This window comes from Chiroxiphia lanceolata, chromosome 13, assembly GCF_009829145.1.
Source record: "Chiroxiphia lanceolata isolate bChiLan1 chromosome 13, bChiLan1.pri, whole genome shotgun sequence".
NCBI classification, from domain to species: domain Eukaryota; kingdom Metazoa; phylum Chordata; class Aves; order Passeriformes; family Pipridae; genus Chiroxiphia; species Chiroxiphia lanceolata.
Genome location: NC_045649.1, coordinates 7,200,772 through 7,228,748, shown reverse-complemented (window position 1 = coordinate 7,228,748; position 27,977 = coordinate 7,200,772). Strand labels below are relative to the sequence as shown.

The following is a 27,977-nucleotide window of genomic DNA, read 5'->3' as shown; positions in this document are numbered from 1 at the left end:
TCCCCTGGCAGCCTGTCTGGGCTGGCACAGGAGGCAGCTCCCAGCCTCAACCTGTCTGCTCTCAGCTGATGGATCCTCAGATCTCTAATGGATGGCAATAGCCGGCTGGGAATGGGGGGGATCTCCTCCAAAAGCCTGGGAATGGCCAACCATCCCCACAGCTCAGCACCCATCTGGTTTGTGGGAGCACTGGGGTTTGGCTGACCCTTCAGAGGGAAGATGTTGAGGCTTGGGGAGCCCTGTGCTGGTATAGGTTGGAGGCTGGAGCTGCCCAGGGTGGATTTATAAGGATTTTGACCTGGCTCTCAAGGCACAAACATGCTCCTGAGCTGGCTGATGCCCGGAGCAAGGAGCAAGAGTTGGAGATGGATGCTTGCCATCTGACCACCAAGGCCCCTCTTCCCTGTGCCAAAGGGTGGGGTGGGTTCCTGTGAGCTGTGCCAGAGCTCCTGGATGGGCAGGTTTGGAAGCAGTTGTGTTCCTAGCTGTTCAGGTGAGCTGTGGGGCTGGGTGGCTGCTGGTGAAACTGCCCGTAGGGTTCCTGCCTGCAGCCGTAAGGCCATAATGGAACAGGAAACTGAGGCATGGCAAGGCTGAGAAGCAGCCTGCCCGCCCTCCTGCTGGCCCTCACCCTGTGGGGGTCTTGCTGTAGTGTGGACACGATGCCCACCAGGGTTTTCTTGTGTTCTTCTTTACCCCTTGGCATCCCCAAGTCTCTGGAGCTGTCCCCCTCTTGCCAGGGGTCAGACACTGGCAAGGTTTGTCTCAGTGTCGCTGCCACTGAGCTCTCTTGGGATGCCAGGGCTGTGCTCACTCTGGTGTCCACATTCCTGCATCCCCAAAGCTGCCAGCACCCCTAAGGGAGTGATGCCAGTGGGTAGGGGCTGGCATGGAGGCACCCAGCCATGAGCAGTGGGGCCAAGGAGTGGATACATCACTGTTCCCTGCCTGGGGCAGAAGATGGGGGGTCTCATGGCACCCCAACCCATCTCCCACTGCGTATTGGTGTGCTGGAGAGGACCCCCAGCATGGTGCTGGATTGCATCAACCCCCAGCCCCGCAGGATTGTGGGACCTTTTCCACCCAGATTCCTGCTGTCCTATTGCCTTGGCAACCTCCAGTATGGCAGCTCATCACCTTCTGCAAGGGGATGTCTCGTCATGTGCCCTCTCACCATCCTTGGGGTGCCTTCGGGGGGGATGAGAGGATGTGGGGAGCTGTTGTGGGTGGCCAGGAGGGTTATTTTGCAGGGTGCCAGGCTGGGCACCGCCGTTCACCCTGCAGAATCAAAGGCACAGTGTTTTCTAACTGTTTTCCAAAAGACAAGTGGGCAGCTTTGCTTTGGAGGTGGCTGGCCTCATCCTGCCCACTGGGGCTGGGCTGGGCGCCACCAGGACCTGGCATCCAGGGTTATCTGGGGGCTCCAGGGGGAGAATTGGCTGTAGGGTGGAGGTCACTGAGTCCTGGTGAGCTCATGGCAGGGATGGAGGCACTCAGGTGGAGCCTTACGGGTACATGTTCGTGTTGCAGGGGTGAGGAGCTGTTGGCTCCTGTCCATCCTTCCCTCCCTCCTTTCTTCAGCCCTCCCTCCCTCCCTTTTCCCGTTGTCCTCTCCACACTGGATGTTCCAGCCTCTCTGTCCCTGGCTTCCTGCCAGCCCTTTCCCACACTCCCTAATCCTGGGCTCCAGCCCCGGCTGCTGATGCTCTGGGAGCAGCTGCTTAAATCTCCCCAAGCCAGGGAAGCGGGACCTGGCCCTTGACCTCCTGGAGAACCCAGGGGGTGGCAGGTTTGGCGGGGGGACAGCAGGGGTGTCCCCAAGTCCCCCGCTGTGTCTGCCACCCCTTGTTCAGGGCAGGGTGGATGGATTCATATTGCGAAGGAGTGCAATGAGGGGTGCAAGGGGCAGCACCCCTGGGTGCTCACAGCCTCTTGTGGGGTGCTGGGAGGTGTTTACTGCCCCCCATGCCCCCTGTTCTATGTGCGTTTGGGGGGCAGGATCCCCCCACCTCCTTCCCTCCCTTCTGCCTGATCTGTTCAATCTGCTAAGCAGGGGAATAGTGCAGCCGCCATCTGTGAGCCTGCCAATAATGGGATTAACTCCTTCCCCTGGCCGGGGCCGAGCCTGACGGCGTTTCTGGCACCCCTTTCCATGGGGTACCCCCTCCTCCCACCTGCCGGGGGCAGCCAACCCGCGGGGACATGCCGGTGGTGGTGTCCCAGGGCAGTGATGTCCCAGGGCTCCTGGGGACAGCCCCAATTTGTCCCCACACAGATCTGAGCCTCCAGTACGGACTCACCCCCTCCTACCTCAGCTCCCCCCTCCTGCCTCCGTGTACCCCTGCCTCAGTTTCCCCCGCCTCAGTTTCCTTCTAACCTCTGTTTCCCCCTCTCCTGCCTCAGTTTCCCCTTCTGCCTGGCAGGGTGGATTTTGGGCATTCCAAAGGACTCTGTGCTCCAGGCAGGGCAGGAGCCACTTTCCCTGCGTGGGAGTGGGGACACGAGCAGGGGAGCCGCGCTGAGCCGTGCCTGAATCCGTGCGTGGCCGTGGGTCTTGGTCCTCGAGGCGGAGGAATGTAGGATGTGAGCCCAACCCCCCGGGATGCTGCCGGCGAGGGATGAGAGCCCTCCCCCCCCCTTCCTCCGGGGCTCCTGCCCAGGGAGGGATGCAGGATAGGAGCACAACCCCCGGGACGCTTCCCGTGGAGGGATGCGGGGATGCAGGATGCAACCCCAACCCCCCGGCGATGCTGCCCGGGGCTGGGGCAGAGGCGACACTCCACGTGGGAGGGATGGGGGGGTTCACGAGACCCCCCTACACCCCTGCAGCTTCCAGCCCTTTTCCCGGGGGCGGGATGCCCCCGCTAATCCTCTTAGGCTGCGCCCCGGAGCAGCTGGCGAGGCTGGCCCGGCCGCTGCCCATCCTCCCTCCCAACAGGTGCCCCCCGGCCCCCTCCCCGCCGGGGCTGGGCGGGGGGCTCGGGGCTCCCCGCAGCAGGCAAGGCCCCCCTCCCCTTCCCCCGGGGCCGGCCCGGGAGCGCTCATTAATTATCTAATCTTCCCTTTATGTTTAATTTACAGCCCCGCGCGGCTCTGGCCATATGCTGCTTTTGTTGTGTCTGGCTCTTTGTTGTGGCAGGCAGCGGGGGCTGGCGAGACCCCCCCCCCCCCAGCCTTTGATCCCCCCCCCCTCCCCAGCGCCACCCTCCAGCCACCCCCGCGGCACGGTGGCGAGCCCCGCCGAGGGGGTAAGTGCCTTTTTCTCGGTTATTAATTTCCCTGACCCCCCCCCACCCCATCACACAGCTCCCCCCCCCCAACACTGTGTGTCCCCCCCCTCCCGCCTCTCGCCGGCGGCTCGGGATGTGATCGCGCGTGTGCGTGTGCGCGGCGCTGCCTCCTCCCGCTGCTGCCGCCGGGGTCACCGCGCCGCCCGCGCCCCGCACCGCCCGCGCCCCGCACCGCACCGCGCAGGTACGTGCAGGGCAGGCAGCTGCCCGTACCCTCCCCTCGGACTGTGCCCCCCGCCCTTACCTGTACCCCCCACCCCCTGGCTGTACCCCCCCCATCTTCTCCCTGTGCACCCCCTGCCTGTACTCCATCATCCCCTGCCTGTATCTCCCGCCCCTGCCTGTACCCCCCACCCCCTGGCTGTACCCCTCATCTCCTCCCTGTACACCCCCTGGCTGTAGCCCCCTACCCCCTGCCTATATGTCCCCACCCCGTCCTGTACCCTCCCACCCCCCTCTGCACCCTCCACCCACTGCCTGTACCCCCATGCCCCCCATCTGTACCTCTCCCACCCCTGTCTGTATCCCCCCTGCTTGTACCCCAACCCTTGCCTGTACTCCCACCCAAAACCTTCCTCCTGCCCCCCCTTCATCTTTGGGTGGGCTCCCCCCCAGCCTTGAGAGGGTCCTCTTTGGTGGGGTGTGTGCAATCCCAGGGATATAGCCCTTCATCACACCCCCCGCTCTAACTTGCTGCATGTGCCTCCCCAGCTGTGCTGGGTGGGGGGGTGGTCAGGGGGTGCCCCTGCTGTGGGTGGGTGTGAGGACATGGAGGGGGGCACAATGAGGGGCCTCCTGTGGCACCTGGACCTGCGGCAGGTACTTGGGGGGCTCTGTGGAACTTGCTGCAAACTTTTGTGAGGTGCTGCCAGGTTTCTTCTGTGCTCCCAGTTTGTTATATGTTTTTTTTTAAAAAAGTAGTAAAATGATTTCTCTGCATCCTGGCAGGCCCATATGTTGCTCTAGTGGAGTGCACAGGGTGGGCATCCCAAGCCAGGGGCTACAGCACATGCAACCCACCCTTGGGGAGTTCAGGTCTGGCTCCCGGGGGGCAGCAGTACTTGGGAGGGGGCAAAGGATTTGGGACACCTGGCCACTGGCAGCACAAGGCTCCATCTGTGGGTGATGGAGGGGCACCCCTGGGTGCTCTGCTGGGGGTACTGAGTTGGGATTCATCCCCTGTGAAGGATGTTGGTGGCTGGAGGACCCTGGGAGTCCCTATGGAGTTGCCCACCTGGGCTTTGTCAGTCCTGCTGTGGGCAGGGAATGCCAAAACTTCCACCCTGGGGCTTGGGCAGTGTGCAGGGATCTGTGCTTGTGCTGTCTGTCCATCTGTCTGCACCTCTTGCAGCTGTTGCCCAGTCCCTGCCAGCCTGGGGCAAGGAGGGCAGCCACCCTCCCACATGGTGGGAGTCGTGGGCGGGGTGGGTGCCAAGTCGCCAGCCTGCTTTGGCCTCAGGATCCGTGTTCTGGGCCAAGCGTTGGGCTTGGAGAGCCCTGGCAGCAACGTGTGTAAGGTCACCATGACCGCTGGTGAGGTGGCCCTGCCAGGGCGTGCTGGCTCCTTTGTGCCAGGAGCCGTGAGGTGGTGGCAGGAGCTGGACCTGGGGTCACTGAGCCACTTGCCAGGTGAACAAACCTCCTTTCATGGGCACAGGAGGCAGCTGGCTCCTCATGCGTCCTGCTGTGCCACACATCCTGGGGTCTCTGGCAGTGAGGTGACACCCCTGCTGCAGAGAGGGAGCCAGGGTGGACACCACCACCAGCACCCCATGACTTTGCATGTGACTGTCCCTGTGCAGCCCCCGGTGCCATCAGAATGACGAGGCTGGCCCTTTTTGGGGTTGTTTTCTTCCTGCCAGGTGTGGGGAGCTGAGGAGGGGTCGTGCCACCATAGTCGTTTGTGGCAGGTGGCCACTGCTGCTGTCTCTCTGTGCCTGTCCCTGTACAAAGCCCTGCTGCTCCCTCCCTCCCGGCCCCACACCGTGGGGCCACTTGCCAGGCGAGTAACCACGGCTCTGTGTCACAGCGGGTTTGTGCTGTGTGTCAAAAGGAGCCAAAATATGATGCTGGGGCCCCCCTATGGCTGCCCACCCTGTGCCTGTGCCCCACCATCCCTGCCAGCTGGGGAAACTGAGGCAGCAGGGCAGGAGGCGGCTTTCCTGAGAGATCCAGTGCCAGGACTGGGGAGAGCAAACAGGATTCTTGGCACAGGCTGGCAGTGCTGTGCTCTGCCTACAGGCGAGGGTTGCTCTTTGCCGGGTGTGCAGTTTTGCTGCTGTGCTGCTCCCCAGCTCTGGCACCCTGGGGACCATGGCTCCGTCCCCACAGGTGACACCCCCCCACCTCGGTGCTGGTGAACAGGGCAATTGTTCCCCCCCAGGGGTGGCCAGTGCCCGGCGCTGTGTGTGGCGGGGCTGGCACAGAGAGCGGGTTGGCCTTGGCCTCCTGCCTGCTGCCGTGCCCTTTTCCAGAGGCAGCTGCCTGTGGGCATGGCTTGGCAGCTGTCCTGCCTGCGGGCTCGGCCAGGGCAGGACCCCTGCTCCCCTGGGCCACTGGGACACCTCGGCACAGCGTTGCAACACCCGGGGTCACAGCTGTCATGAGTTTGCAGTTCTCAGCTCAGCAGTGGCTTTTTCTCCCAGGTCTCTGCACCAGCTCCATCCCTAGAGCAGAGCCTTTCCAGGGCAGGCTCGGAGGGGACAAACAGGGAGCCGGTTCTCCCTGCCCTGACAAAAAGTCCCTCTGGAAAGGTGCCCAGTGGCGTCACCCTTGTAGAAGTGATATGTCAGCTCTGAAAGCACCTGGATTTCCACCTCAGAGCTGTGTGCAGGAGGGGGCTGTTCTGCCCCCGCTTCCTGGACTAACTGGAGCTCTTGGGGGGCCCAGAGCATCTCTGGGGTGGTGACATCCCGTGGTCCATGCTCGGTTCTGTGCATCCCTCCCCTCCCAGCTCGCTTGCCAGCTAATGGCGCGGCTTATTCCTATGGCTTTTTAAGTGCTTAATGGCGCGCGGGGCTAATGATGCAGCTCCCTCTGTTCATGCCGCCTGGATAGACGGATGGTGTTGGGGCTTGGTGCTGCCTGAACCTCCAGGAACGGGACAGGGATGAGTAGGGGCCCAGCCAGTGCCCTGTGATGCTGGGGGCTGTCAGCGGGCGTCTGCCTGCCCGCCTCTCCTCCTCCTCTCCCCTGCACGGCTGCTCGGAGCAGTAATGTCACCATAAACGATATTTATCACGAGGTGATAAAAATCTATTTCCAGCGACCTCTTGGAAATGGCCCTCATAAAACCAGGCAGCAGACGGAGGCAGGAGGCAGACAGCAGGGAGGGGGCACGGGCAGGGAAATGGCTGTAATCAGCTGCGGAGCAGGGGCTGGATCTGCTGGGGAGCCAGCCCTGCTATTCCCGACCCCGGTAAATTGATGGCAGCCGTGAAGGCCAGAGGGCTGCCCGGGCACAGCTGGGTGGATACTCGGGCATCTCAGGGCTTGAGCATCGTGGGATGCAGCATCCAGGCTGTGAAGGGAGGACCAGAGCGATGTTTATCTTTAGGCAAGCAGGATGTGAGGCTTCTACCAGCCATCCAGGGATGTTCCTAAAGTGATGCCTCCACTTGGAAGTGCTGGATCTGGTCCTGAAGCAGCAGATTGGGATGGGATGCTGAGCTAGCCATCTTTCCCTCAGTGCTCAAAACCATAGGGAAGAACCCCCACTGGCAGACATTGCTGAGTCACCCATTGCCCCCTATCCATCCTGGGGGGCCACTATCAGTCCTACAGCCCCCTCCAGCTCCATCCCTTCAGTTCTGATGGCTGGGTGCTGATTCAGCATCCTGACACTAATTACTCAGCCCCTCCTGGATGCTGGCTGTAAATTCTCCAGCAGGAGCAGGCTGGGCAGCAGAAAGCCTCCCTGGCTCCTTTCCTCGCTGACCTGAGCAGGGACCTGTGATCCTGTGTAATTCATCAGACTGCTGAGTCAGCAGGAGGGTGCCTTGGCCTCCCCCCCACACCTTTGGGGTCCACTGCCCCCCCCGAATCCCTCCTCCTTGCTGAGTGTCCCTCCTGGCTGCGTGACACTCAGCCTGGCTCTGTCCCCACCATTAGGGACATCCTCCCAACTGCACCCTGGGTGATGCTGCTGCTCTGGGCACCACTGGGGACTTTGCCGAGTTGGGGGAGCACAGGGCACCTGGGCCACCTTTGTGGGGCTGGAGAGGTGGGATTTGTTCCTAAAAATGGGGACAGGGCAGGACCCCCTGTGTTGTCCCCTGGGGAGTAGGGATGCGGGGGAAGACAGCTCACAGCTGCAGGGTCTAATCTGCTGCCCTGCTGAAGAGACTTTAATCACTTCAAGTAATTAACCAGGTGGGGCAATGGCTGGACCCAGGGTGTCCCCTGCCTGGAGGTGGCTGCCTTAGTGGGGGACACAGGCTGGTGGGGAGGGGGCTGACTGGCGTGCAGCTCCCAGATGTGGGTCCTTGCAGGGCTGTGCCAGGAGGGGACAGCGGGGAGAGGATGAGGACATCCAGAAGGATGGGAACATCATTGCTTGCATGTTCAGAGCCCTCAAAATCCCCTTGGAGAGATGTGGTGCCGCTCAGGGACCTGATGCCACCGCGGAGCTCTGTGCCCACCTGCCCGGCGTGCCCGGGGCGCGCGGTGACACGGCGCAGTGTGTGCGGCAGGTATTATCCTGCATTAAAGTTTCCCCTTGCAGATGGTTCACGCTTAATCTGCGGCTTAACACAGCACCGGACCTGGCGGTAAGTCCGTCTTTAGATGGCAGGCGGGAGCCGGGAACGGGCGCTAAGCTGCCCGTGGGATGGAGAAGGGGGACACGGTGGATTGAGGGACACGGATTGAGGCTTTAATGCCGCCGAGTCGCAAGCTGATTGCCAAACCGGCGTGTGGCCCTCGCTGGGACCTCGGGGATTGCTGTGATGTGCCACCCCCCCCGAGCTGGATGGGGACCCCCTCCCGTGTCCCCTCACCCAGCATGGCGAGTTTGGCAGAGCCTTGCACCCACCTGGGTGCTTCTCCCTGCCTCAGTTTACTCCCAAGCGTGCCGCGGGGATTGTCACGTATGGGAACATCCTGAAAACATGAGCCGCTGTGGGGTGGGTGGGATTTTCCAGAGTAAAAAGCCCCTTGAGGCAGCCGCCTCTCCCCAGGGCAGGTATTTAGGGTGGCGAGGAGGAGACATTCGCTGCAGACTGCCCGGCAGCTCTGGAGCTGGAGGTGGGTGAGCTGGGTGCTGTGCCGGGCTGTGGTGTCCCTGAGATGGGGATGGGAAGTGTGGGGCATGGAGCAGGGGCTGGGCTGAGCACAGGATGTCTCGTGGGATCTCGGCAGGATTTGGGTGGCAGGCAACAAGCTGCATCCCTCCCTTCCTGGTATGGGGCTCTGTGGTCATGGAGGGACCTGGAGCCAGGGCTGTGAAGTGGTGGCAGACAGAGGTGGGAGCTGCAGAGACTTCCAAGGCCAGGGAGTCACTGCTCCAGTCAGGGTAGTTTGTCTCAGTGTGGAATGGCCCTATTTCAGCTGTTAACTCTGGAGTCTAATGATGATGGCAAAGGCTCTGTGCTGCACAGGCTTGAGGAAATCTGTGCATATTTGAAAAGGCTGATTGTTCCCTGCAGGGCCAGGACCAGGAGTGGCAGTGCTGCTGCCAGCCCTGCTGTCCGTGCATGGGGAGGGATGCTCACATCCTCCCTGCCTCAGTTTCCCTGCCGTGAAAGCTGGATGGAGGGAACATTCCCCAGCCTGGCAGACATAAACCAGAGCTGTGTGTCCCCATGGTGGGACAGGGATTGCTCCGGCACTGAGCAGGGAGTGTGTCCCATCGTGCCCAGCCAGCCTGGCCCTGGGGCGATGGGGGGTGAGCATGGAGGGCTCTCGTTGTGGAAGTGGGGTGATGTGGGGCTCAGCATCAGGTCTTGGCATCCCTGATGCCTTGTGCATTGCCACCAGCCGCGGCTCATCCTACAGCCTGGGGAAACTGAGGCACGGGAGGTGACGCGGCGTGGCCAGGGCTGTCGAAGCAGTGAACAGCCTCCGATCCCTATGCCCAGAGCCCCAGAGGAGCTTGAGGAAAAGCCGGGAGCAAGCGGCTGTGTGCCCCCCGCCTCCCCCTCCATCACCTCCCTGTTCGTTGGCGAACAAATGTCTGTTCTTGCAAAAAAAAGAAGTGACAGGGGTCGGCGCAGCGCTTTCCACATGACCTGCCCGGGAACAGAGGACGTCTTTGTTAATCCAGCGAGCTGTCAGTTCAGCCTCTTCACAAAAGGCATAAACCACTTATTGCTGCTCTCACCCCTGACCCCGGATCCGCCTGCGCGCCCTCCATTGTGCCGTCTCGAGGAAGCTGGCAAACAATTTCGGCTCCGGCTCCCCTCCCCGCCGGCGGCTGCACGCGGGGGCTGCCGCTCGCCCCGCCGGCGTGGGGAGCTGCTGCGGGGGACCCCCCTACACACACCACCCCCCCGGCCTCATCTGCGCGCCCGCCGCCTCGCCTGGCAGCTGCTGCGAGGGGATGGGGGCTGCCACAAAGGGACCACCTCCCTCCCTCCCTCCATCCCTCCCTCCTAGGGCTGCCGGAGCAGCTGGCTGGAGCCCACAGGCTGCGGAGAGGGGATGCTGGGTGCTGCACCCTGTGGCCCCCCGGCCGAAACCCCTTAATGAGAGGGGACAAAAGCTCCTTAGGCAGGGTCCCTGGCTGGGACGGGCTGGGACGGCGGCTTTAGCCAAAGCCGCTTATGGCCCGGCACAAAGCCGCTGGGAACAGCCCAGCTCCCTGGAGCCGGCATGGATGGGGTGATGCTCACGCCCCGCCGGCCTCAGGGTGCCCGGGGGGTCACACGGGGTGACAGCCGAGGGAGGGGGCTGAGCGTGTGCTGCCCACCCCGTTCCCCTGTGCCCAGCACCCGGACCCCGTGGCAGGGCCGGTGGGTGCTGGAGCAATTAGATGCAGTCACTTTGGGGCTATATATAACCCAAATTGCTGCCTGCAGCTCGTTAGCTGCTGTCAGAGCCACTGCGGCCGCGGCGCTGAGGTGGTGTCGCAGGGGGGGGCTGGAGGGTGACACAGGGATCTGCTGCTCCCCAGAGATGGGGGAGGGAGGGAGTGGCTGTGGTTATGCTGGGGTGGGCACAGGTTCAAACCCTTGCTGGGAGTGGGGTCCCCAAAGGGGATGTGCTTCACTCCAGGTGCTCCCAGTGTCGTGCTTCACTGTTTGGTGCTGGGTGGGCTGTGGTCACACACAGGGGTCATGGTCAGGCCTTTCCCTGCCTGGTGGCACAGCCTGGCCCCTGAGTCAGGGTGCTTAGGCTTGGGGGGCCACTGGTACATCCCTTGCCCATGCCAGTGCTGTTTCCAGCATCATCTTCCCATATGGCATCCAGCCTGACCACAGTCTCCAACCTCTTCCATCCCTGCCGGTTCCCGCCTGGGCTCGCCAGCACGTCGCGGCTCTGCCGGCACACACCGGCCCCCGCGCCGGGGAGGAGCGCGGCACCTCGGGCTGTCTGGGGGCAGCTGCAAGATGAGTGCGAACATATTGTGTGGGCTCCTGGAGCAGGCGTCACGGTGTCGCTGCTGGAGAGCGAGCGGGAACCGCAGCCCTGCCGTGACAAACGGCTCCGGCACAGCCGCAGCCATGCCCACGCGGGCGCCGCGGCACAGCCAGCATTGCCGCTGCACCGTGACACAGAGCGGGGATCCGGGTGGGCAGTGATGCTCATGGGCTGGCCTCCAGCACACCGTGTCACCTGCCACCACTGTGACCCATCTCTCTGGCTCCATTAATTTCCCGGGGGGTCCACATCCCAGTCTTGGGAAGGGTTAACGGTACCGTGTCTCGCTCTGGAGCCTTTTGTTTCTTTCCCATTTTTTTTCCCCCCCTCCCCATTTTAATGAGGGGTTAGCACTGCTGTAATTGCAGGTTCCAACTTTCCGCCAGCAAACACGGCTGAGAAACTTTAAACACAGTGGGGATGCGTGGATCCAGCCACCACCCCTCCTGTGGATGCCCACTGGGGCCAAGCCATGCCACCAGCAGGGACTCCAGCTCTCCAGGGAGACCCCAGCCTGCTTTTGTGGGAAAACCCTCTGTTTTCAGGCGGCTGGGATGAGGATGAGGAGGGCAAAGGCTTCCTGGAGGGAAGAGCAGCTGGAATCGTCTGGGGGAACACACGGCAGGGGCTGTGCCCGCCGTGACTGTGATAAAGCCCCAGCGAGAGCCAGGGTCTCCAGGGCCTCACTGACAAAGGGAGCCAGGGGAAGCCCACTCCCACAGCCCTCAACACTCCAAAAACACCTTTTATCCTGAGCGCCGCCTCACAAGGCCTGGGGGTAGATGGGAGATGGTAGGGGTTTGTCCCCACCAAGCCTTACAGCAGGGTGCTGGCGCTCTCTGCATCCCAGGAAGTGCAGGATACAGCCCCTCTGTGCCGAGCATCCTCCTCACCTCATCCCTTGCTCGTTCGCAGGAGCTGGCACATGGGTTGTGCCAAACCCCATTGCTGGTGCAGCTGTGCCGGTGCTCGCCGGGCTCCGTGCCCGCCGCCCTGCCGGGGTGATGCCAGCCAAGAGCTGAAGTGCCAGGATTGCATCCACCCCCGGTGCTCTGGCTGCTGGAAGCATGGGGGTTTTCCGAGGTGCTGCCACCCGGGAGGGGGGTGGAGGTTGGGGTGATGCAGCGGGGGCTTTGCTGTGCCCGCGGCATTCCCGTGGGCGGTGTTCCCGTGGGCGGCATTTCCCGTGGGCGGTGTTGCTGCTGCGCAGGCTGCAGCCCGTCCTGGCGGCAGGCGAGGCACAGGGGAGGTGGAATGGGGAAGCTGCGTTTTTGGGTGTCCTGAAGGCACAAGAAATGCATTGGCATGACCTTCTGTGTGCCGGATCCCTCACCCTTTGCTTTCCTGTTCCATTACTACCATCCTGAAGCTGGGGGAAGAGCTGAGTGCCCCAGCAGGTATTTAGTCCACTGGGAGCAGAAGGAATGTGCCCTTGTCAGGGAGGGATAGGTGTGAGGACACCAGACACAGGGACACCTTTCCCTGCCCTTGGTGCCATCGTGTCCCCTGGCTGCCTGCCCGAGGCACCAAGCTGAGGGCCTGGGAGACACCATGCTGATGGTGGGGGTCACAGGTGACAGAGGTGACACGGGGTCTGTCAGTGGCTCTGTGCCTGTCCCTTGAGGTTACCAGCTGTGTTTTGACCCCTCTTGAGCTTTCCGTGACCTTCATACTGAGGACCCGTTGGGGTAGATGGGGACAGATGCCACACAGGGTTGGGTTGAGGAGTGTCATGCCATGGGGTTGTCCCTGCCACCTCTGGTTGGTGCCTTTTCTCCATGGTTCTGTCACTTGTGGAGCTGCCCTGCTATTCCTGCCCATCTACCCTGGCTCACAGCCCTGCATGCCAGCTCAATTTTTCCTGTGTTAATAACATCACATAACGATGTCACACTGATGTCACCTCACTGCACACCTACCTCTGACCTGGATGCTGCCTGTGGCTGTGCCCTGTGTCCCTGATCCCCGCCATGGATGTCCTGAGAGCTGTTGCAGAGTCATTCTTCAGTCCTTCTGTCCATCTGCAAGCTCCCCTGATGCATGTCATGAGCAGGCCGACCTCAGCTCAGCACTATTTGGGAGGTGCAGATGCTGGTTCCCTGTCTCCATCCCTGGGAAGATGCAGGATAAGCATCTCCCAGAGCCAGGACAAGCTGATCATCACCACAGTGGGACATGTCAGGGGGGCTACCAGCCCTCCCCTCAAATTTCAACATGTGGTGGCAGAGCACCCTTCCCTCCCAGCCTCTTCCCGAGCACCTCAGGGTGCTTAGCAAATTAACACCCCAATCAACCCGCTCACCTCTAATTGGGGATGAGTCTTTAAGAACGTGGCTGGGGAGGAAGGCCCCCCCTCCAAGGGGCTGCTGCCATGCTTTATCTGGGTGGACAGATCCCTCCTAATTGAGCAGATATTCCGTGTTCGCAAACAGATGGCTCCTTTGCATCAATTATTCCTTATCTGTGTAACCAGGGATGATTTGCTGACAGATAGCGCCGGGTGAAGTTAAAGCAAGGAGGCGGCCGGTGCTCCATGCTGGAGCCTGGGGGGTCCCAGGGGACATGGGCAGTGAGGGGGGGATGGATCCTGGCTGCCCCTTGGGCAGGTGGGACCCATCTCCTGTGCTTTTGCATCTCAGCATCTCTCGGCAGGAAAATAGAGGGGTGGGGGCTGCCACTGCTGTGGGGCTGGTGGGTGGGTTGGGGTGTAGGTTGGGGCCTGAAGGGCTGCTGAAGGTCCCCAGGGAGCAAAAGGAGGGTGCCAGTCTTGGCCCAGCCACTAAAATCCGCCTTCTCCACCACAACCCCAGCCTGGTGCTTCCCAGCTGTGTCTTGCCCAATGCTGCTGTGACGCATGACAGGGAGTGATTAATGCTAATTAATGATTAGTTGCTCCAGGTATCAAAGTGCACCCCAGCCCTTTCCCATGCCCACAGGTTGGGGATTGCTGCCTGCTGCTGCCTGTGGCATTGCCCCAGGAGGAGGAGAGGTGGCACAGCATCCCCCCCGAGACATTTCTGCCACCTCCACAGAGCCCACACCAAGCATTCAGGGATGGGAACTGATCCCTGGGCTTGTCCCCTGCCCACTGTGAAAGTCACCTTCTGTTAATCATTGGGAAAGAGAAGAGCATCCCGCCATCACCAGGGCAGCCGGTGGCACCCCGCCAGTTGGAGCTGGTACGTGGTGGCACTCGAGGACTCACGGGATGTGCCAAGCACTCGCGGTTGTGCGGCGCTGCCATATGGATTCCATAAATTAAACCTTTCCAGGAAGCAAACGGTAAATTTGTATGTCCGCTCATGTGCGTGGCTCATCGAGTCTGAGGGCTTCCCAGCAAAACAACTGTTGTGCTTCAGCTCTCCACGTTTGTGGGAGTAATCCCAGGAAAAATGGGATCAACATCAAATCCTCACCGTGCTGCAGCCATGGCCCTAATGTCCCAAAATTAGGAGCACGATGTCCCCTATGGATGCCACCTGTGGCAGGAGGGAGGTCATCCTCATCCTGCCATGCCTGGGGTGAGCACAGCATCCCAGGGACCTGTTCAGGCCTTGGTCTGAGTGATCCATGTGTCTATCCCAGAGCGGCATGGCGGTGCTGGGATATGCGTAGTGTTGCTGGATGTTGCTTTATTAAAGCTAAAGAGGAGTGGTGACTGCCTAAGCTGTGTGCCTGGACACGCCTGACATGGGACGGTGACAGCTACAGCAAACCTGGGGCCACAGCAGCACCAGGGGACACCGGGGGTCAAGGAGGGGGACTGAGGGGGGCAGCGGGAATGTTGTCCCCATCCCAGCAGCACATTTTCCTCACCCGCCTGGCAGGGAAGGCGATGAGGGGTTGTTGATCTCGAGTAAACACTGCCCGGTTGAGTAATCGGGAGCTGCCTAACCGGCCAGCTGCCGCCGGCAGGCGAGGGGACGCCGCTTTGATTCATGTCCTCACCCCCCCTCCAGCCTTTCTTGTCTGGCTGCGCTGGGAGCCATCGGCCGGATCCAGCTGTAGCCCCGCGGTGCGGGCTGGCGTGCGGCTCCCGCGCCGGCCACGTGCACCGGCCGGCAGGAAAACAAAAGCATCTTCTGTCTGTGCGCCCCAACCCCCCCACACACCCTGTGGCCCCCACCCCGCACGGCGGTGCTCCAACCGGGAAAGGGAAAGGCGCTGAGTCTCTGTCCTCCTTCTCTTCCAGGCGTCCTCTTTGTCCCTGGAGACGGTCACCACCAAGCCTGTGGCCAGCGAGCCCCGGGCGGCCGGCGCTGGGGAGAGCCCAGGGACAGGCAGTGCTGCCCCGGACGTCGGCCAGCGGACGGCTTTGGATGTGGAAGGCGCGGACGCTGGAGCCACAAGTAGGTGATGTTGGGTGATACCAGGGGGATACAAGGCTGCGATGGCCAAGGGCTGTCCCCTGCCCCACTGTGGGGTGCACCGTCAGTCCAATGTGCTGCTTGGGTCTCCTGGTGAAGGCTCACACCCAGAGGCCTGGGACTGCGATCCGAAACCCGCAGCCCCACCAGGAAGGTGACCCTGTGGCACCGCAGTCCCTGCCTGCTGTCCTTGGGGCCGTGAGTCAGGCCGTGGGTGCCAGGGAGAGCCGTGGCGTTGGGCTGGATGTGCTGGGGAGTCGGGGGAGCCCCCGGGGCTGGGACAGGCCACGGCTCCTGGGACTTGGCCGCCCTGTCCGTCAGGAGCAGCAGCATTTTTAGGAGAGGTATCATGCGTGCTTCCCGCCTGCCGCCTCCCTGGACCAGCTTGTTTGCCAGCCCTTCCCGGCGGGCGCGCCGTGTTGTGCCACACCAGGCTCCTTTGATCCGGTAACAACCGCCGATGCCGGTTCCTGGTGTTGGGCTGGGAAGAGTTTGGAACCGCAAGGTGCAGCGGGCAGGAAGCCGGGGTGGACAGGGAGTTGTGGGAGTGGCAGCCTGGGGGCCAGGGGGCTGCTTGGTGGGGGGGTTGTGACCCACTCCCCTATGTCCCCAAGGAATGACACTTCCCAGGAAGGTGGTGGCCCATGTCACCCATCAATCAGCCCCATAGGGATTCAGCCCCAGTTTGGGACCCTGCAAGGCTCTATGTCCCCTGGGGGGGTCGGAATGCATTTACAAGCTGCTCACAGCCCAGCCGGCAGTGGCGTGGACACAAGCTGGGAGCCGTGGCCTGGAACGGGCCCGCTGGAGTCAGCCCGGGATTTATTACCCTGCCAGTGGCTGCCGGGCAAAGGTGACAGTGACTAATGGCTTGTTACACGCCTGCCACATCTCATCTGTGCACCGCGGCTGGCTGCTGTGCTCCCACCCCGGCGTGCGGGCAGCCTGCATCCCTTTGGGGGGGGAGACACAGGGGCAAACCCCCCCTATGTCCCCACAGGGACCTTGGCCAGAGCGGGTGATAGGGACAGTTGGATGGCTTGGCATGGAATGTGTCTCTGCCTAGGATGGAGACCTACTCTGTCAGCATTCCCTGTGGCCAGGTGTAGTCGGGCTGGCATGTCGGAGAGTACCACCATGTCTTGGGGGTGGTGACACATCCCAGGGTGTCCTGGTGAGCCTCGTGTGACACACAGGACTTCCCAGTGCACAAAACCCCTTGGTGGTTTCCAAACCATGAGCCACTGCTCTGCCAGCACGGTGGCAATTCTGTGTCGGGGTGGCTGGGCTGGGATGCGGAGGGTATCCTGCGTGCGTGTCCGGATGGCTGCTGACGGAGCCACAAATGCATTCACTAGGAAAATTAAAAAATTAACAGGCATTGGCTCGCTCTAGATTAGTAAAGGCAGGAGATAAAAGCGGCTCTTTATACCTTGTGAGAATTGCTGATAAGGGCATTTGTTCCTCTGTATTCTTTAAAAAGAATGCAATAAAAATTTAAAATAGAACGGGAAAAGGGAGACAGAGAGGGGGGGAAAAGCACGAGGAGGGTTGGGGGGGTGTCGGGCAGCACCAGCGCTGCGGCAGCACCAGCGTGGGGCCTGTTGGAGGAAGAGGAGGATGATGGAGGGGGCGAAGAGGTGAGGGTGAGCCGGGAAGGGATTTGGGTGGGTGTGCTGGTGGTGTGGCAGTTTGTTTGGGGATGGCTGGGTGTCCCTGTTGTGGTTTGCGTCTCCTCCTGTGGAGATGCCAGTTCATAGCTGGCAGTGCCAGGATGAAGTTCCTTGCTGAAGCCTCTCTCCTGCCCAGGGAAGGTGGGGGTCTGGCCTGTCCAAGCCAGCCGAGCCTGACAGGCTGGTGGAGCCGACCTGTGGCTGGTGAATGATGGGCAACTTCCTCCACATGCGAGTGGGCTGAGCCCCACCCTACTCGTGTCACTGGTGCCCCAAAGCCCAGGTGCAGGCAGAGCCCTCAGAGTGACAGTGAGATGGCACAGGGGTGACCACCACCTTCCCCACCTCAGGGGGACAGTGCTGTCCCACTCCTGCACCCAGGGCAGGGGATGAACAGGGCATTGGGGCACACCGAGGGGGCTGCTGTGGGAACACCCCTTATCTCCACAGGGTCTGGACTCAGGACCACCCTGGGTGCTCACTGTGATGGGCTGGGCTGGCACCCCTGAGATCCGGGGTGTCCCAGAGCCTGTTTGGGGTTCCAAGTAGTTTTGGGGTTGGGGGTCAGAGGGCAGGATGCCACCCCAGACCTCTTGCCCCCCTTGATCTCTGAATTCTGGGAGGGGGACACCTGTGCTCTGGGGTCACGGCTGTTACCCCCCATCACCCTAATTCTTGGGATGCTGAAGAGGGAGGGGAACCCCCACGAGCTCCCCCCAGTCTCCCCGTGGGGGATCCCCCATCCCCGGTGCATTGGGGGGTGGTCCCGGGGGGTGGTCCCGAGAGGGTCCGAGGGGTCTGTCCCTCCCTACCCAGCATCCCTGTTCGGGGACCCCCTTTGCCTGGCTCGCGGTGCCCGCCGCGCCCGCCCCCGCCGCCCTGCCCTGCCCGGCCCGGCCCCCGGTGAGTCACGCTCCAGCCGTGCGGCTCCCGGGGCGGCGGGCGGGCGCCGAGGGAAGCAGGAAGCGGCGGGGGAAGGCTCGGCACGGCTCGGCTCGACACGGCTCGGCTCCGCTCCCTCCGCCGCTGCCCATGGAGGAGCGCAGCCCCCGCTGGACGGCGCGGCCCGCGGGTGAGTGACACCCCCCGGTGCCCCCCAGCAGCGCCGTGGGGAGGAGGGGAAAGGGGACCCCCCCGGCTGGGGGTTGTGCTGGAGGGGTGGGATGGGCTCGGTGTGACCCTGCCACCCGCAGATTACCCCCCAGCTCCTCTGTCGGGGGGTCTGGTATGGGGGATGGAGGTCACCCTGGGGTCGGGGGACCCCGTGGCATTGGGGACAGAAGTCACCCTGGGGCTGAGAGAGACGGTGGTGTGGGGGATGGAGGTCACCCTGGGGTTGGGGAACCCCATGGTGTAGGGGGTGGAGGTTGCCCAGGGATTTGGGGAGACTGTTGTTTGGTGAATGGAGGTCACTCTCGAGTTGGGGGACCCTGTGGTATAAGGGGCAGAGGTCACCTTGGGTTTGGGGGCACCCATGGTGTCGGGGATGGAGGTCACCCGGGAGTTGGGGGACCCTGTTGTGCAGGAAACAGAGAACACCCTGGGTCTGGAGGAACCCATGGTGTGGGAGACCAAGGTCACCCTGGGTTAAGAGACCCTGTGGTGTGTAGGACAGAGGTTGCCTAGGATTGGGGGTCCCTGTGATGTGGGGAATGGAGATCACTTTGATTTGGGGGACCCAATCCTGCAGGGACTGAGGTCACCCCAGAGTTGGAAGACCCCATGACACAGGGGGTGGCAGTCACCCTGGGCTTGAGGGGACACTGTTGTTTGGGGGATGGAGATTACCCTAAGGCTGAGGACCTCGTGTTGGGGGGGATGGAGGTCACCTTTGGCTTGGAGGACCCTATTGTGTGAGGGGTGGAGGTTGCCATGGGGTTGGGGTGCCCCATCATCTGGGGGACAGAGATCACCCTGAGCTTCAGGCACCCTGTGGTGTGGTGGACAAGAGGTCACCCTGGCCTTGAGGGACCCCATGGTGTGGAAGATGGAGGTGGCTCTGGAGTTGGTGAGCCAGCTAGGGGATGCTGTGGGGAGATGAGACCCACTGAGTGCTGCAAGCTCGTGGTCCGGTGTCATCCAAGGCGTTCAGTCCCTGTGACCCACACTGGCACAGAGACCCTTGGGGTCATTTCCCATGGCTGGCAGGGCACAGGGGTGTGGGGGGCCTTGGCTAGTGGCACCAACCTTGGCCCTTCTTGCCTGGCTGCCTGTACGTGTCCTGATCCAGGCACACGGGGTGCTGTGTGGGGCCGTGCCTCAGTTTACCCGTGCACCATTCCTGTATATCCATGTTTCTGGACACCCAGGACTGCCGGCGCTGGGGAGGGACTGTGCTGCTGATTGAGCCCTGCAGCCTGACGCCGGGAGCCTGGGCACCGCACCCTGTGTCAGGGTGATGCCACGGCCTCAGTGTCTCGCCTGCCGCTGTGTTTATTGCCCTACTCCATCCTGGCTCTTCCAGCCCTGCCTGTGCTGCCTGCTGTGCCCTTCGCCCTGGGGCCCGCCGGCTCACCGTGCCATGCCAGCGCCCGCACCCTGTGTTGTGCCGAGTCCAAGCAACTGCTTTGCGTGGTCGCATCGATGCCAGTCCCCAGTCAGTGGCATCTGTCATTCAGATGCCCCACTGCTGGCCTGTCCCCAAGTGCCCATTACCAGCGTTTGGAGCAGCAGGGGGAGTGCCATGCTCTCTTCATCCTCCTCCTCCTCCCGCAATGAGCCAGGGCAGGGGGCACGGGGCTGAGCTGGGCGCCGCATGAGTGCCCTTTGGGCCATGAGTGGGATCTGTGGAGGGAGTTAATGGAGGGAAAAGGCAGCGGGAAGCCAATGCCTCTTCCTGCAAGGGCGCGCGTGCGCGTGCGAGCACCGGGGTGAGCCCGTGTGGTTTGTGGGTGTGAGCGAGGGGAGCGCGCGCCCGGCTGCGTGTGTGCCTGGCAGCCTGTTTGTGTAACCTGCTGGGGAGGTGTTGGGTGTGACGGTGACGGCGGTGTGGCGGGGCTGGCCGGCTAAGGCCAGCGGCTCCTGCAGGGCTGGGAGGGGGTCAGTGTGCTTGGGGGGGGGGTGCTGGCTGTGCACACGTGTGTACGTGTGTTGCACAACCCAAGGATGTCAAGAGGGGTGTGCTGAGTGTGCTCACCCCCCTCGCTGGGTGCACACCGGGTGTGCCTGTGCATGCATGTCCCGCTGTGTCTGTGCTCGTGTGTGCACGCACGACTGAGGGATGCAGGGGGCCTTTTTTGGGTGGTGGAGGGGGTTGGGTGCGAGTGCGAGAGCGTGTGTGTGTGTGTGTGTGTGTGTGTATGTGTGTGTGTGTTGGCTGCAGGGCAGGGAGCTGCAGAGGAGAAGACGGTTGCTTTGGCGGGGGGCCAGGATGCTGGGGGGTGCAGGGGGGGTGCCGAAGGACGCAGGACAGTTTATCGCTTCTTGATGTGCCAGTGGCTGGTACAGGCTGCAGGCTGGGGGGCAGCTCGAGGAGGGGGCATTAGTTTTAATCTGTGCTCTCCTGTCCTTTCCCCCAGGTGCTGCCCCTCACCCTGGTGTCTGGCCCGTGGGAGGTTGAGGCCTGGGGGCAGATGTTCCTGGGGGGTTTGTGCCTGCGCCGGCCATGTGGGAGGCAGTGGTCCTCCCCCCCACCACACTGGGGGCACGGTGCCATGGGTCACACCTCTGTCCCTGAGCCCTGGTGCTGGTGCCAGCCCTGGAGTTTGGCCTCACCGTGGGTAGGGGCAGATGGCCTCTACCTCTGCCATCGCGTCCCAGTGGGGACACCCGATGTGGCCCCCCATGTGCCGGCGATGCTCAGGTGCTGGGTGCCCCCGAGGGGTCCTGGGAGCCACAGGGCAGCCCCGCCAAACCCCGGAAAGGGCCAGCTGGGACAGAGCTTGGCAGGCAGCAGCTGCCTGGGCAGGCTGCCAGGGGGATTGCCCTTGAAGTAGCCCTTGCTGTGCCTCGTGCCTCGGCTACCCTGGCTGCCCGGCCATGGGGCCACCCCTGTCCCTCTGCCCTGGCACCCCGGTGCCCGCCGGCGGTTGCACCGCGGGGTGGGAGGAAGCACCCCAGCCCTCCCGCGCCTGTTAACGGCGGCTGCCTTATCGTGGGGCCTCCTGGGCCCCCACAACCCCTTATCTGCCGCGGCCGTTGGCCCTGGCTCGGCTCGCAGCCCCCCCCGTGACCCTCCCCCCAGCACCCGCAGGGTCAGGCCTTGGGGGCGGCCGCTTGGCAGCCTGCCCCCTCGATCCTTTTTGAAGTTTCAAATCCATTTAAGTCAAGAGGAGGGAAAGTTATTGCCTCTAAAGCCCCTTGCGTTGAGCAGTAAATCCTCTTTGCTGGGCCAACGCCGCCTCCGAGCACCCGCGGGACCGGAGGGTGACTCTCGGGGGGGGCACAGCCTGAATGCGTGTCCCCCCTATAGCACCCTGCAGGCGGGTGCTTTATGGATGGGAGAGAGTGGGGAGCCCCATGTACCCCCAAAGCATGGCCAGCATGGGGTTAAGGGTCCCTTTGAAGGGACATCGCTGAGCTGGCAGGAGCATCACCATTTACTCACCAGCTCCTTGCTCACCCTGACTTGGTCCAGAAAGGGGGTTCCTCTCATGCCACTGATACCCCGGTGTCCACAGTGGTGTGACACAGCACCCCCCACTGCCTCCATGCACCCGGTTTGAGGCTGATGGAGCGGGACTTGATGCGCTGGCGGCACGCCGGCGTGCTTTATTTGATTTCCCTTCTCCCGAGCTGGCAATATTTAAATATTAATGCCTGCCTCTAATTGCTGGGTCAGAGGAGCGGGGCGGCGCGGGAACCGGCGCAGGGGCGGCTGATTTTGTTGTCTCGGGGAGTGTTTGCCGAGGAAAAATGTTTGTGCACACACAGACATAATTTTACTCCCTTGGGATTTGCTTGGCCTTGGGAGTGATGCGTGGGGGGGGGGGGGAGGGTGGCTGGCAAGCTGTGATGCCACTGGGGCGTTATTTTGCAGCGGGGCACCCCCAGCATGCAGGGGTCCCTCTCCCGCGCCCGAGGAGGGATTGTTAATGGCGGGGGGGTGCGTGTGTGTGTGTGTTTTATTTTTTCTCCGGGCAGCGCGGCGTCAGATGCTTGCGTGCTCGCTTCCTGTAATAAAGCGACCGCCGGCGCGCTTGTCACCTGCTCTCTGTTGTGCTGCCAAGCGCAGACATGCCGCTTCTTGCTGCGGGCCCTGGCGCGCTCCCCGCCGCCGCCGCTCCTGCGCCCGCCCCGGGCGCTCGCCCCGTGCCAGCGCGGCGGTAGCAGGTGTTTCGGGGAGGGTGCGACGGTGCCTGTTGCCGCACGCCCTGTGCGGGCGGGGGCCCCGTTTAACTGTTCCTTGCCGCGGCCGTGCCCCCTGCGACGCCCTCCCCGCCTCGCACGGGACGTAGCGGCGGTGGAAAAGTCGGCGCTGGGGTGTCCTGCTCCCCTGGGAGCCTTGGCGCTGGTGGTCCCCAGCGTTTGGGGTGCCGGCACAGCGCCCCATGGCAGAGCCAGCCCGGCAGCAGGCAGGTGTCTCTGGTTGTCCCCAGCTGTGCTGCACATTTGGATCCGGGGGTTTGTGCAACGTGTGCCATGCATGGGCTGTGCAAGCTGCTGCTGCCCACCATGCCGTGTCCCCTTGGACACCAGGGCACTGCTGCAGCCCCCTTGAAGACACAGGGCACTTCCCACTGTGCCATGTTGTGCCATGTGGCCTCCCTGGAGGCACAGGGCACTCCCCACTGTGCCATGCCATGCCATGCAGCCCTTTGGACACCCAGCCACCACCCTCCCAGTGCTGTTGGGGGAATTTTCCCCATGGGAGCATTCTCTTTGCTCCCCCAATGCCCTCTGGATCCCTCACTGGTTTGCCACTCCCCACAGCCATTGTTCCTTTCCTGCTCCCTGGCTGTGCAATCTCCTTCCTCCTGCCTGCATGGCACAGCAGGCCGTCCTGGTTAACCAGTGTGTTTGTGGGGTCCTGCTCCTGTTAACCCCAGACACAGGAATTTTGCACCTCTGAACCTGGCAGGAATGCTCAGTGGAAGGGGCTAACAGGGGGGTCTGCTTCCAACAGGAAGCCCAGAGCGTGGTAAATGTGGGGGTTCAGGGGTGAATTGCACCCAAATATCCCCCACGGAGGAGGCAGGCTGGGTTTTCCTCCTTCCCACCCGCATCCTGCTCTGCTCCAGCCTCAGCTCCTGGCGCTGCCTTTGTTTCCGCCGTATAACAAGATGATGGGTTAGGGTCAAGCTGCGGGTTCATAACTTGTTGGAAGACTTTGCCGAACAATAAAGGTGTCTGGCTTTATATCTGCTCGTATTTTATCCGCACCACGGCCTTTCCCCAGCGCCGACCGGGATTTACGGCGGGGGATATTTGGACGTGTCGAGGCGAGCCAGGGAAGCCGAGGCCGACCCCCCTCCCCACGCCTTTGCATTCAGTGCCTGGGCGCTGAAATATTTACCTTCCAGCTCCTCTGACAGTTCAAGCCGTCTCGTGAAGCAAAGGTTATTGAACTGCGAATGTTATGACATTACATTTTTGTGTCTGCACTTTCTAGATGCGTGATGCAGCCTGAATGATAAGTGATCTCGGGGTTAAGGGTGGGGTTTTTTTTTTCCTCTCTGTTCCTTTCCCTCCCTCCTGCTCTCCTTCCTGAGCTGTCTGCTCTGCTGGGGCTTGATAACGCTCCCTTTTATTGCCCTGCCTTTGCATTCCTGCTGCTGGGCTCCCTGCAGTAGGGGTGGGTGCTGGGGAGGTGGGAGGGGGATATTCCCAGTGCTGCACTGGTGTGTGCCTCAGTTTCCCTAACCCTCATTCTGTGGGTGGGCACTCATGCCAGCAGCTCCTCTTTTTGGAGCTTACTGTTGCCAACCAGGGTACCCCAACCCCTCCTGCATCCTGCTGTATCCTCTATCCCACCAGGACCATAGAATCATTAAATCATGGGATAGTTTGCATTGGAAGGAACCTTAAAGCTCATCTCCTTTCAATTCCCCTGCCGTGGACACTTTCCACTAGACCAGGTTGCCCCAAGCCCCATCCAACCTGGCCTTGCCTTGCTATGGGGCAGGAGGTGATGCCTGGTTGCACTGGTGCCAGTCAGTGCCCATCTTGCAGCCCCATTAGTGGGGTTTTGGGGAGCTGGCAGGACTCCAGGCTGGGGGGCTGGAGTGATGCTCTCCGGTACCCCAGAGATCTGGGCTCTGAGCATCTCAGCAGCTGTCCCCACTTGAGATGCAGCAGCCTGGTTGGCCAAGTGGCTCAGAGGACATGTGGGGAGGGGGACAAGTGACAGCAGGGTTTGGCCTGTCCCCTACACGCTAGAGGGCAGCAATAAACTGGATCAGTGGGCTGTGTTCTGCTCCTGGGGGTGCTGACGGGTCTGACCCCTCCAAATTTGCCCCAGCATGGTGTGTTGGTAGTGAGGGAGCTGCTTAATTTTCAGGGGTGCTTAAAGAAACCCGTTGCAAACCCCAATGCAGTGGAACAGCAGGGTGAGGGCCCTCCAACCAGTCCGACCTGTGGTGTCATGTCATCCAGGGAGCAAGTTAATTAAGTCATTCCACAAATTTGGTTGTATTCAATGCCGGTGAATCACATCTGCACCCCCCCCCCACCTTTCCCTGAGCTCCCCCTCCCTGCTCAGTCTCGGCTCCCTGCTAGAGTCAACATCTCACCCTGCAGCGCCTGGAGATTTCCATCGGCTCAGGGCTGGCCGAGCATCTCGAGCATCCCGGGTCGGGGCGGCCGCCAGCACTAACAGAATCCAGCTGTGCCGGCGGGCGGGCAGGGGGGGCTGCGGGCAAGTGGGGGAAAAAAAAAAAGAGGTCAGGGCCTGGGAAATTAAATGTTCATAAATGTAGGCCCGAGCGCTTAAAAAGTAGGGCAGTGCCATTAAATCTCATTAAAGTTTAATACCTATCAGTGCCACTTCAGGCAGCCCTTGGACATTGCTTTAATTTGATGGGTGTTAAGGGAGAATTATCAAATAATTGTGCTGGCTGGGGACTTGCTTTTATCATGTTACATGGAAAGCTCTCCCGGCTTTGTGCCGCACATCAAAACAGCGGCGGGTAGGTATTGTTCTGGGGAGGGGATGGGGGCGGCTGCAGGGGGGGTCCCTGCTGTCCCCATCGCCCTCGGCAGTGGCAGGAGGGATGAGAGACACTGGATCAGGTTGTTACAGGGATTAGTTGCTCTAGTGATCAGGTTTTTCTGCCCAAATTTAACCCACCTGCCCCCTGCAGGGGTCTGCTGCCCCAGGCTGGCATCCCTGGGGGTGGTATGGGGACAGAGAGCATCCTGCCTGTGTTCCCATGGGTCCTACCACCATCCCCATGGGTCCTGCCATCCTCCCTGTGGGACTTCCTGGTATCCCCATGGATTCTGCAATCATCCCCATAGTCCTGTCAGTATTCCCATGGATCTGTTGATCATCCCTGTGGGTCCTGCCAATGTCCCCATGGCTCCCGACAGTGTCCCTATAGGTCCTGAAAGTGTCCCTATGAGTCTTGCCATTGTCCCCATAGGTCCTACCAGTGTCCCTATGGGTCCTGTCATCATTCCTGTGGGTCCTGCTGGTGTCCCTATGGGTCCTGCTGATGTTCCCATGGGTCCTGCTGGTGTCCCATCAGGATCATCCCACCCTTCCTGTGCTCACTGCCTCGAGATGCCAGTGTGGAGCTGTGGGTGCTGCCAATTAATACTAATTTTTGGAGAGGCTGTGGGGAGGGGGGGGAATTGCGGATGGGAGGTGCTGGGGATTGCTGGCTCCGTGTGGAGGTGAGCACACAGGCCCATACATTTTTTATAGGGTGCACCCAGGGTTATTTTTATTTCTTTCTATTTCTTCCCTCCTCCCCTTGATGTAAAAGTCCCAGTTGATAAAGAATTAGTGCCAGGTCGTTAGTCCTGGTTTTTATGAGATAAACCCGGGTGCAAGGTGCTGTCGTGTAAACGACGGGGCCAGGGGAGCGCGGGGACGGGGGGGGGGAGAGCGGAGCTGCTGCCATGAATTATTCAGCAGCGCCTGATTTCACATTATTCTCACTGATACTTTTACAACCTGTCAGTAAATAAAAAGATTCTACATTATTTATAGAAATGGACCCGAATTGGGTAGGAGAATTTACTGTTGCTATTATTAGGGGCTGCTCAGCACTGCGTTAATGAGAGCCGGGTGATGGCAAACGCTGCGTCCTGTGGGCTCCGTGTCCCCCGTGCCCACCTGGGTGCCATCTTGCTCCCCAAGGATCATTGTGTCCCCTGTCTGTAATTGCTGGGGCTCCATGGGTTTGGGCTGCTTCAAAGGGCAAAGAGATCCCAGGAGATCTCTTCATCCCTGGGACATCTCCTTCGCAGGGACACATCCCTGCGGATGACATCTCCCCTGGGACATCTTACTGGGGATGTCTCTTTCCAGGGCATGATGTCTTCCCAAACATGTCTCTTTCGTGGGGACATCTCCTTCCCAAACACATCTGCTTCCTGGGGACATCTTACTGGGAACATCTCCCTCCTGGGGACTGCATCTTTCTGGAGACATCTCCTCAGGCACATCTCCTTCCTGGGTATCACATCTTCCCAGGGACATCCTCTTCCTTGGTATGTCTCCTTCCCACATACACCTCCCTGTGGATGACACCTTTCTAGGGACATCCTTGATGGGAATGTCTCTATCCAGGAGACGGCGTCTTCCCAGAAACATCATCTTCCTAGGGACAATTTCCTGCGGATGACACCTTCCCAGTGATGTCTCGTTGCTGGGGATATCTCCTTCCAGGGATGCCTTCTTCCTGAGCACATCTCCTTCCCAAACACATCTGCTTCCCGGGGACATCTTCCTGGGAACATATCCTTCCTGGGGACCATATCTTCTCAAGGGCATCCTCTGCCCTGGGATGTCTCCTTCCCTGGGACATCTTTTTCCCGTGGACACCTCCCCGTGGATGGCACCTTACCAGGGATGTCCTTGGTGGGAATGTGTCCTTCCAGGGGATGACATCTTCCCAGGGACACCTGCTTCCCAAAGACATTTGCTTCCAGGGAACATCTCCTGGGAATGTCTCCTTCCTGGTGACCACATCTTCCCAAGGACATCTTCCCAGGGGTGTCCCCTTCCCAGGTGCCAGCCCTGGGACACACATCTCTGCCAGAAGAGGATGCTTTCCAGGCATGATGCCAGTAGCACTTCTGTCTCCCACAGTGGTGATCCCACCATGCACGTGCCCTCCTGGCTCTACATCCCAGCATGGAACATGAGCTGGGGGGGGGGTCTGCTTACAACCTGTCCCCCCCAGCCCCTCCCAGCATTTGCCTGTTGCCGGAGCAGGAGCCATCCCACCCACGCACCCGCCAGCCCCCTGGATCCCATCTGGGCTTCCCGCATCCCTGATGTGACAGCTCCAGGGAGGTGGAAAAGCATTGCACTGGGTTGAAAGCCCTGAGGAGGGAGGTGCTCGGCTGTGGGTAAACCAAGGCACGGCGGCGATGCTCCGCACGGACAAATGGATGGAGAAACCAAGAGGAAACCCAAGATGTAATGGTTTGTCTGCGGTGTCCTAAGGTGGCTGCTCCCAGCCTGCCGGTGACAGGTTTATTGGCAGGCAGGCCGGGCTGGAAGGATTGTCGGCTATTTACAGTGCTGGGGCCGTGACTTTGCGAGCAGACAGTTAACATAAATTCACATGATGGATCAGTTATCACTTCATTGAACTTGTGGCGGATCCATTGAAGGCTGTGCAGTAACATACTGTTTCCTGGCTCTGCGCAGCGCTGGGATACATTAAATACACTTTATTTATAGCTTACCATTGCTGCACTGTGGGCAGGAGAATGCAGCTTTTGCAACTATCATCTAATTTTATGATGAGCATTAAAGCAAGGCCTATAATTTGCACCTTTTTATTCATTAGACACTGGTGCAGCCATAAGTCAAGAATGCCCAGGGATTTAGATGCAGATCCAGAAGATAAACTATTGACAAGCCAGATGTATTTTTACATTAGTGTGCCTTTACAATAGTTTATGTTGAGAGTGGAATATAAATTGCATTATTAAATACAAACCACTCTTGT

At 61.0% G+C, this 27,977-nt stretch overlaps 1 protein-coding gene across 2 annotated transcripts in view; it reads left to right on the top strand.

The window, feature by feature from the left end:
- Nucleotides 1–27,977, top strand: part of GSE1 (Gse1 coiled-coil protein) — a 101,863-nt gene that overhangs the window by 20,046 nt on the left and 53,840 nt on the right. For both annotated transcript variants that reach the window (XM_032701385.1, XM_032701384.1), the window contains exon 2: nt 15,061–15,217. In XM_032701385.1, the coding sequence (XP_032557276.1) occupies nt 15,061–15,217 (157 nt within the window). The remainder of the gene's footprint in view (nt 1–15,060; nt 15,218–27,977) is intronic.